Here is an 11,205-nt window from a genome sequence, read left to right on the forward strand (position 1 = left end):
CTGAACACAAATACGATATCGGTAAAGGAAAATACAACACCGCCCTAGCCAGGTGTGCTGCAGACGACGACATTCAAGTCCATCTAGACCAGTGCTTTTCAACCTCTAACGAATCATCGCCCCCTTCAATAAAACCGTTACGTAGTATCGCCCCCTTCACTTCGAAAAAACTTTTGTCAATCGGCTAATCAGGACCCCCGAATATTATAATTCCTGCCACGTGACAGAAAAGGGTTAAAAGTGGAAGGAAGAAGGATTATAGGAATGCTATTTGTTTAATTATTGTACGATATAATGAATAAAATATCTAATTATTCTTAATATAATGTTTTACTATATCGCCCCCAGAAAATTGTTTTTTACCCCCCAAAATATAAATTGTTGCTAATTGCCCCCAACACGGAAAAATTGCCCCCGTTGAGAAACACCGATCTAGACCAAGCTTCCATCACAAGACGATCTAAACACGACGACCAAATAAGGACACCGAAAGCTCTCGAAATATTTAAATCCGTAAAGAGCGGCCGTTGCATTAATTTCAAAGATGAAGGACAAGTATCCTATGCATGGCAATCATTATACCTAAGGGAGCAGTCAAATTAAAAATTATTTTGGAAAAATTTAAATTTGATTTAATCAATTTAAAATATTATTTTAAATTTTTAAGAGAATTAGTTGAAAAATTCTCGTTTATACATTTTTAAATAATTTTTAAAAGCATTCCAATTTTCACATTCCAATTTAACGAATCCCAAGGAAGATCTAAGTAGATCGAAAACGTTAGAGGTTGCAATTATTTATCGAATTTGAAATTTCTTTAAAGGTTCAATTCGCTGCTATTATGTATAATATATTCCAGGCTTGAAGAGTTTGATCTGAAATGCATATCTCTGTATGAAAGAGTACTTTCTGTCAAGTGTGTCTTCTGAAAAAAATCCAGCAATGAGTCGTGCAATTTTCTTGTCTGTTAAAAAATAACTTTTACAATATATTTTTACTTATAATAAATGAGCAATTATTTATTGTGACATTGTCACAATGCCGGGCTGCAATTTTTTGTCACAATGGTTTCAAATTTTTTTAGTAGTGTCTTTCCCCTGTACAATACTGTACATCTTACTTTTCCTGTTATCAATAGAGTTGTGCTGGTTATCTATCCAACTCCATTCGGGAAAAAATTTTTCAATGGAAATAACACGACTTCCAGTTTGTGTCGGAAGTTTTTATACGGTTAATATTGGCTTCCTGCCCCTAAGCTTTCCTTATTTAGTCTTGACTTTCATCTACCTAACTCTGTTCCGGAGATTAAGGTAAGACAGACAGATGACGGTGGGAATTCGTAGGTCTACAGTTTTTTCAAATTGCAGCCAAATAAATTTGTGTATAGCACCATCTGTTAAGTGATTTTGTTATAAAAAAACTTTCTATACTTTTAAATGTTATAAAATGGCAAAAGGCTTAATTTTGAGGGTAGTGAAGAGTTTTGTAAAAAATTGTAAATTCTAATAACGAATAACATCTTTGTTAAGTCCACCCCTCGAGAGATATAACACGACACCTCTTTATCTCTTCACTCCTTTACCTTCAACCACCAAAATTTAATGGCATCAATTTCCCTAATACACAAACTACTTTGCCAAATTTTGTTTCTTCTTCATTGTCCCATCATGAGATATTAAACGAAACAGATGCCAACACACGCACACACACATATCCATGGAATTTTTTCCTCTTCCTTTGACTTTTTTGGGGTCTTCAAGAGGTCTCAAAACATGGAGATTTGAAAAAAATCCAGATGGTTGAATTTGACACAATTCCAATACTTTCTCTTGTTATGTATACATAACAGCTGGGAAAGTAACAGTACTATTAATACACAAGTTTCATTAACTATACTTCACTATATTCACTGTTGACAAACAACTGTTATTTTGTGTAATAAAGTAGGTTTCTGTGGAGCAAGCTTATGAAGGTGAGTCAAAAAGCTTGAAAACATTAGCAATAGAATATTTTTATTAGTTTTTCTCCTCAAAAAAAGATTATTGAATTATAGAAATAAATTTTTTGCAGACAGTTTCTTATTTTATAGAAGGTATCTTGTAACATTTTAAATTAAACAACTGAGAATTTAGTCAGTTGTTACAGTGTTAGAATTGCATTTATTTTGATAATCTCAATATTTGTTAACACGTCGTGAATGAATTATCGTGTTTATACATGTCAAATCACAATCAATATTTTTCAAATTAATTTTATTTATTAGAGAAATTATATATTAATTTTCCAAGCTATTCTCTGTGATGGAATTTTTTATAAAGTGCCTTATTTCAATTGTTTAATTTTCATTTGTAACAATAATTTCTGTTATATGATCGTTGTATTATTGTATTTATGTAGAGAGTATTAAGATGTCGCAATTTTCTCAAACACTAATCAAAATTTACTTATATCTAACCTTAGTCGAGTAGTTACGTTCTGGTGTTATTAGTCGTTCAAGTTGCGAGATGCTTTCTGTGTTCTTTGTCATAATTTATTATTTGCAGAACAAGTTAATTATTAATATATAAGTGTCAAATATTATTTTGTGTAATAATCGTAAAGGATTATTGCGTGAGAAGATAAATTCCTATCCCAATTTTTTTGGCATTTTCTTATCGATTTTATAGTATCGGATACAATTGATGTAATTATATCATTTTTTCGGTTTATGCGTTCGATATTGCTTATTTTATATGCGGCAACGGATGCCATATAAGTAAAATTTGCCTTAAAATGTTGCAAAAGTTTAGTCTACATAAATATTTGTTACTGTTACAAAAACTTAATTACTCTATAATCACTTTTACATAAGTAATTCATATACGGGACCATCTTTTGAATAGCTTACTGTGGTTTGCTCAACTTAGCTAGATGCTTGAAATTTTTAATAAACAATTAAAATATCATAAAAAAAATTATAATTATGGGGATTTATGCAGAACAGTTTTGTTTAAATAAATTTAAATTCTTCTATACATTAATATTGTTACATAACATCGTCGTTGCCGACCAAACACGAGAAAGATCGGCACTTCCGGCGGCATTACGCTTTGTACGATGCTCGGTAATCATTTTACACCCGTTTTAGTTCTCTTGCATAATGTTATTTTTTATTATAGAAGTGTATCTTTCTCTTTTTTATACTTCTTTTGTCTTTAGCTTTGCTTGTGTTTTATGTAGGGTCACTATTTTTTATCGACTGTCTTCATTCCTTTCTTTTGTTTTCATCCTCTCCAACCGGTCTTTCTCCATTTTATACACGGATCAAAATTCAATTTTTGCAAGCATGTAATTCGATCCAAATTATGCAATTAAATGTAACTTGAGTTATACATAACTTTGCTCAAGTAAAGCTTGAGTAGAACTATAGAAAAATACATCTAACATATTTATTCTAATAAACAGCAAACAGTTTAAGAACTTGCTGAAGAACTGTTCTGTTTATTAGAGGTCATCTATTATTTCTGTTCTTTGGGACTTGCGTACAATTATTAATCAAAGGTAACTTTTTTCACCTTATTATTATTTAAACAACAACACAAAATACAACTCCCTGCCAAAAGTATTAGATCACCCTTCAAAAATATTGATTTTGTTGTTTTGATTGCATATAACTATTTTCAGTTACGTTTTATAATCTTTCTTTTATTTTTTTTTTCCTCAAAATTCAATATTTATTTAACAGAAAAAATTCACACAATAGAATTTTAATGTGTTTTTACATTAGAAAAAAATGAAATTATTTTTCATGTATGAGACAAAAATTTTAGATTGGCAAAATTCCTGAACAAAAATATTAGACCACACTTGTTTAAATTCTTGTATGACTTGTTCACTTCATAAACCTATGGCTTATTAAAGCTGCAATTCATTTTGGCATTTGATCTAAAAGATATTGACACTTATTTGCTGTAATTTCATTCCCAACATCTGTTTATAGTCAATATCAATTCCTCCTTGTTGGACGGTTTTGTTTTAGATATTTTTTCTTCACTAAATACCACAAATTTTCAATTGGATTCGTGTCAGGACTTTGGTGGCCAGTCTATAGTCCTGATATTGTTTTATAATGACTTCAGTGACAAGAAACATTGTCATTTTGAAAAAATATTCACTGTCTCCAAATATTTCCTTAATAGATGGAATGGAAAAATAATTTAAAATATCTTGATGTACATCACTGTTTACATTACCTTGAAAATGTAAACTTTGTCTACTCCACTTGCTGACGTACAGCCCCAAATCATTACGCCGAGTGGAAATTTCACATTTTTACTTTAGTCGTGCTTTGTTAAACATCTCTTCCGATGTTGTCACGATATCCCAAACAAATCGGACTTTCGTCCGAGAAAACTACTTTCTTCGAGTCATTGGGTTTTTGGTCCGGTTTCGTCGGTTTGGGTGTAATCGTTGGTTTAGTTTTTACGTTTTCTGGAATGGTAACCCATAAAAGCCAAACATTTAATAACTGTTCTTGAAGACAGTTGAATTCCAAATTTCTCCCACTCTTTTACAAATTTTCTGAGGAGTTTTGTCTTCTAATTTTGATGATTTTCTAGATTGCCAGAACAATACTGATTTTTGATGTATCCAGATAACATTTTGAACTCCAGTTTTACTTACATTTAGTAGTGTTGCAATTCTTCTCCGAGACATGTTTTCATTGAACAATGATATTATTCGAAGTTCTAAATCATTTCCTAGCTCCTTATTACGACCCGTGATGGTGTTGTATACTTACAGTTTACGTGATCGAATGGTTTACATTTGGTTTCGTTAGTGCCTCCGAACACGTTAGAACATTTCAGATTTATTCTATTAATAATTATCAAGTTTTATTGTAAAATCTTTTTGGCTATACTTCATATGGTCTAATACCTTTGTCAATGAATTTTGCCAGTCTAAAATTTTTGTTTCATACAAGCAAATGATTTATTTTCTGATGTTCAAACATATTAAAATTCTGTTGTGCAAATTTTTTCTGTTAAATAAATATTGAATTTTAAGAAAAAAAATACAGGACATTTGTTAAACATAACTGAAAATAGTTACATGCAATCAAAACTACAAACTCAATATTTTTGAAGGGTGGTCTAATTCTTTTGATAGGGTATTAGTTGTAGAATGTGCAATTTTTCAGTTTATCTGGACAAAGACCTCATCTTTGTCCAATAGACAGTGTGGGAGTGTGGATTCTATTACAGGGTGCTTACTATTAAGATTGTGCTGTTTATTAGAATAAATATGGCATATATCCTAAACTGGTGGTGCCCAAACTATGGGTCCCGAACCAAATCCGGCCTGCAGCACACATTAATCCGGCCCACGAACACATTTGACACATCATTTATGAATATGTCAAATATATATATATATGGTCTAATACTAGACCATATATAGCAGGGGTGGCCGACAAGTCGATCGCCAAGCCAATTTTGGTCGATCGCTAGCGACGTCTTGACTTAATGTATTATATTTGTAATCGTACACAACTGTATGCATGCAGTTATGACTCGACTCATAAGCAGTGAGTGCACTTCGTACTGAAACAGTGTATAAACATAGTGTGTATTTCACACTTTCCCCTCCCCATTTAGACTATGCCTATGACAACAAGTCGATCGCGACACATTTTTACGATAAAAAGTAGATCTTATGTGCACAAAAGTTGGCCACCCCTGATATATAGAATATGAATATACACGATACCGTATCGATAGCCTGCCGATCAAAAACTCGAGGCACCACCACTCTAAATGAAAGATCTGAACGGTAACTATAGTAGGTAGTACTTACGTAGGATTTTTCATTCTCGTATTTTCTATCGTAGTAATTGTATTGTGATATATTTCGACAAACAACAATTTTATGCGACTAAACCCGAATTATCTACCTCTGGAGTTTGTATATATTTATATATTATATAGAATATATTAGCTGTTAATATAAATATTCTGTTGTTTTTAAAATTTAAAAGTGATTTTTTTTTTAAAGCTTGATTATATTATTTTTGTATCGATAATAACTTGGATAAAAATTTCCAAAAACAGTATTATTTTGTATTAACCTCATAAAGAATCTTCATTTACTTTGGATTATTGTTTTTCATTTTTTTGATAATATTTACTTTGTAAAATTGTACAAAAGTATTTGAATGAAAATAAAGCTATTTTTGGAAATTGTTAAAACATATGATTATTTTGGCAATTTTCTAACGTTTAAAATAAAATGAGTTTTATATACATTATGCACCATTTAATGACAGATCACACAAGGGTCGTAAGATTATAATGGAACTGAAAAATTTGTAGCCACCAGTACCTCTTCTATGTTTAAATACATACATATTTATTTTGTTACTTATAGCCTATATTAATAGTAGCCATACCATATGAGGTTTGTCTAAGTACACTCGATGTTTGCTTAGTGACATTTCTTGGAATGCGTCTCCGTCGTTAAGTGGCATCTATCCGTATTTCCATTCTAGCCAATTTGTTTCTCTTTAGGCAATGGCAAACTTATTCTGCTGACATTTAATAACATAATTTCAGGTAAGAAATTGGATCAATGCAATATATTCTACTGTTGCAATTTTCAGCAATGTAAATATAGAAGAATCATATAATAGACGATAGGATCGGCACGGTATCATCACAAGAGGTCCAGGTTCATATCTGACGTATAGACTTAAATTATACACACACACAAAAAAAAAATGAAGTCTTCTACATGGTTTATAGTGTGTTAATGTCTCATCAAAAATCTAAAGTTTTCAATTAAATGCTAAGAATTTCTAAACTGGAATTAATACAACTGGTTATTAATTAGATTATTAATCAAATGTTTCATTTCTCTCCCTTCTAACTAGTTATTGATGGAATTTATCTAAAATTTTACTTTATAACAACATCAACGAGGTAAAATGCAAAAAGAATAACTTAAAAAACAATTTATTTACAGAATCATTCGACATTGTGATTTTACGTCCGCGAAACATTGAAAAATCATTTAAAAATTTATGATACAACAATAAATGTCTAAATTGGATTTGAATTGGTCTCTTTACAATTGAGATCAAAGTGTAAGATAATTATTGATCTAATTTATCACATTTTCTCATAATTAGATCAAACCACAGAATCTTCTGTTTCTTCTCTCTCAAATTTGTACTCTGGCAGTATATATACAATAAAAAGTGATCTAAAATGAATATTTTTAAAAAAATTTACTCTCTTGTAAGATTTAAATTAAGCAAAATACCCTTGAGTTAAAATATAATAGTAAGTAAATAGATGGATACAAATCAATTTTGCAAAATCTTGATATTTCTGCGTATCATAAGGAATTTTATAAAAAAGTTTTTCACATCATTGATGAATCTATCAAAAAATTGATAGGAAGTGTATATCAGAATGAAATTAGTACTGACAGCTTTGATTTGTAAATAGAAGTGCTCTCCTTCTATATTTTCTGTTTTGCAATGATTATACTATAAGAATAGCATTGTTGCAGAATGATATTTTATATTACATACAGTTAAAATATTATAGTTATCATTGTTCGATAAGTAAATGTCACTGTTACTTCGTGAACGAGTAAGTAAACATTTGTTTAACAAATGCATCCACGGCCTTCGGTTCCTGTTTGAGGTAAACTTGCAACTTATGCTTATAATCTGCCTTTATATCACACTATGTAATAATCAGCAAACTTACTTATACATACATAATATTTTTGTAATGTGTACAGAGTTTATAAAAAGAAATTCTATACATATACAGGAGCAACTACAGTAAGGGTTGAGAAGGGCAGCATGTAGCTTCAAACCACAATTTGGCCACTATGAATATATACAGTTGTATTCTGAAATATATGGACTATAATATTAATGGTTCTGTTTCCTGTGTATTATCCTGTTATAAATTACTTTAAAAATATTTGTTAATAAAAAATTTTGCAGTTAGTAATTGTCATCAAGTTATGGAACCCAATGATGTGGGCATCATAAAAGTATGAATTGTATTTCATATGAAGCTCACTTGAATTTAAATTCTTTGAAAGTCAACAAATCATGTGACTTTATAAAATGTCTAATTTTCAACCAATTTTAATTCTGTTACGTGTTTTCTCAATATTTTATGCTTGTATTCCTAAACAATTTTATATTTTTAAGACTTGCTTCTAAACTTTCAAGAAAAACAATTCTATTATTACGTACGAAAAGACCGATCCCAAAGTTAGTCCGGCTCCAAGAAAAGCAACTAGAATGAAGCCGGCAATCTCTTTAGAATTGCTTGCAACCCTTTTCGGTCCCGCTATCATTGCTAATGTGCATACAGAACCATTTGTGATTCCCAAAGTAACTATCAGTAGAATGTATTCGACATCTCCAAAGACAACGGGTAGAATGGACCTCGGACGAGTATTACACATCATAAATAGTGGTATATATACGATACGTATAATAGATAACGACAGTAATAACCAGCGTGACGAAACGGAAATCCATTTGCAAATAGTTCTTCCTACAAAATCCGAAATGTTGAACAGGAGAAAACAACAGACGGGTAAAAAGTAAATTTGGTCCCAAGGATCACCACTTTTATAATTTTTTGACAACACCAGTACACAAACGGCAGGAAAAACGCTTAGCGTCACCCAATATACTAGCATGGAAGTCACGCATTCTATCCAAACCTTCTTAAATACAGAAATTATCAGTTTAATATTTACCGTGGCAAGTTTTGGTATTCCCGGCTTCTCCGAAAAACTCTCCACCTTGATGATGTGATACCGGAAAAATGCAGTTTTGTGCATGATAAAATAACAAGCCTTAGCACAAACAATAATCAGGATAGCACACATGAAATATCCAAGAGCACTGTCGGTGGGACGTCCGTCATTTAACAGGGATAATATTTCGGATAACGAAGAAATTATACCCGCCACGGCCTGTCCCGTCATGACGGCGTACATGTACTTGGCGGGGAATATTGCGGCCAGCGCCGCCACTCCTCCCTGAAAGACTCCGCTCGTCACGCTAATCAAACAAACCAAGAACATGGTAACGGCAAAGAACGTAGTCTGCCAGGCATCGGTCGGAATTTTAATAAACGTGGTAATCGCGCAAAAGACGAGGGAGGTGCCCACGAGCGATCCGCCGTTCCTTATTTTCTCGGGTATCTTGTAACAGAAGAACGGATTCAGAAACAATATAACGATAAAAGGAACATTATTAGCAATTGCTAAGTAACTGGTGAAGGCAGTTTGCAAGAAATTCTTGTGATTTGGATCGTAACTCGTGTTGCTGCTCACATTCCTAAATTTATACATCCAGTAATCGTTGGCAGTTATAAAGAAGTTCCAAGGTAATAAGGAGCATATTCCTAGAAGAAAAAACGTGAAGAAAACAAAGTAATGTCTGTCACGTGGTACAGAGAGGAGAGGAGCATCCATCGAGTCGTGCTCCTCTTCACAAGATTCTAGAGTCTCGACCGAACTATTTTCAAAATTAATCGATAAATCTGCCGGAAGTTCACTGCGTGTTATGGACGTCGATAACGTCGAATAATCGAAGTCGTAACACTGCTTAGCCATAATGCAATTTACTAATCGACGAGAAACAAACTACAACCAGTCACGTGACCATCAAACAACAACAGGTTCTACCGACATCTTTCGGAATAAGTTAATAAATATAATTAAGTTTTTAAATTATTTGTAGTAAATATTTTAAACTTTGTGTTAATTAATTACATATATTATTATTAATTAGCTTTAAAGTAATATTTCTGTAATTAACTATACTTTAATAATATAATCAAAAATTATTTGCAATTGCAAATCTTCTCAACGTAATTAATTTACACGTAATTTAAAAAAATATATATTGTAATTAATTTATTCGTATATATATTCGTTTATTCGAAAATATTTTTAAAATTTTTTGCTTTCTTATTTAAAATTTGATCTTAATTTAAATTTCATATTCTAAACGTCGAGTATGTTTGAAAGTTTATCTTTTTTTTTTTTTAAATTTAATTTATTAATAATAATTACGATTAATTTATTTAAAATAATCATTAATTTTAATTAACACATCATCCCAACGTATCTTTATTACATAATTTTTTTAAATCAAATGATAAAGCGTTGACGATATTGTGACCTTAGTTTTTATAGAGATCCGACGTCACTCGATATCACTGTGATAATCTGCTTTCATTCATTCGTTTCGGATAGTTTACACTTTGGATGTGATCCACAGATGCATTTTTGAATCACACCCAAAAATTTATTTATTCGTTATTCATTCGCTACATTTGACACATTATTATATGTCCGACGGCCGGATGGCCTAGCGTTAACACGGCAGCCTACCGCTCTGGAGACCGGGAATCGAATCCGGACGGGTCAAAAAACACTAGGAATTTTTCGCGAGGATGGTCTGTCGGGATATGCCTACCCCGTCTCGGCATTTGACCGCTCCATTTTGGGCCTGGCCAAACCCATAATGGGCTTGTTAGAAAAGACAAAGACCCTCTTACTGTTCACGGGGTGGAAAAAGTTAAAAAAAAAAAAAAAAAAAAACTGTATGAGCGGGCCAAATTTATTACAAGATCACTCGAGTTGTTAGGATGAGGATCCAGATAAGATTCGAATCTGGAGCAGCAGGTATCGCATCGAAGAATCAATGTCTTATGTTTCACGAACCGACAACGAATTAGAAACGTCCGTTTATACTTAAATTTTCTAATAAAAATACTTGTTTGTTCTTTTTCAGTGAATATTCATATATATACGAGAAAATTCTAGACCATATACGATTCAAATTCGTAAAGTTGTTATTCCACATATAGAAAATACAGCAGAGCATCGATTATCCGACTTAATTGGGGACGGGTTGGTCGGATAACCGAAAAGTATGAAAAAATAATTATTAGTATAGTATATTAGTATATTTTTAACGATGTTAAGCCCAACAAAAGTTTTTTAAAAAATAATAATCGTCGCTATTGTATCGTAAAAAATTATTTCTTTATTTTCCACAAAATAAAGACAAAATAAAAAAAATTAAGCATGGTTTAAATACTGGTCTCTTTCATGGTCGAGCCAGTGCTGCCAGCTAAAACATGCAAAAATTTAACAAAAATAATATTAAAGTAG

General features: G+C 31.7%; 1 protein-coding gene across 1 annotated transcript; it reads right to left on the reverse strand.

Annotated features, from left to right (window-relative positions):
- Nucleotides 1-6,973: 6,973 nt before the first annotated feature.
- On the reverse strand, nucleotides 6,974-9,645 carry Ent1 (Equilibrative nucleoside transporter 1). Its single transcript, XM_067285826.1, has one exon. It carries the CDS (start codon nucleotides 9,634-9,636, stop codon nucleotides 8,221-8,223), a length of 1,416 nt encoding a protein of 471 aa, XP_067141927.1. The 5' UTR covers nucleotides 9,637-9,645; the 3' UTR covers nucleotides 6,974-8,220.
- Between the last annotated feature and the right edge of the window lie 1,560 nt (nucleotides 9,646-11,205).

The sequence above is a fragment of the Centruroides vittatus genome, unplaced genomic scaffold, assembly GCF_030686945.1.
Source record: "Centruroides vittatus isolate TY-2023 unplaced genomic scaffold, ASM3068694v2 scaffold_3046, whole genome shotgun sequence".
Classification (NCBI taxonomy): Eukaryota; Metazoa; Arthropoda; class Arachnida; order Scorpiones; family Buthidae; genus Centruroides; species Centruroides vittatus.

What these genes read in the sequence shown, in the direction of transcription:
- Ent1 (XM_067285826.1), bottom strand. Translation starts at nt 9,636, where the DNA reads ATGGCTAAGCAGTGTTACGACTTCGATTATTCGACGTTATCGACGTCC.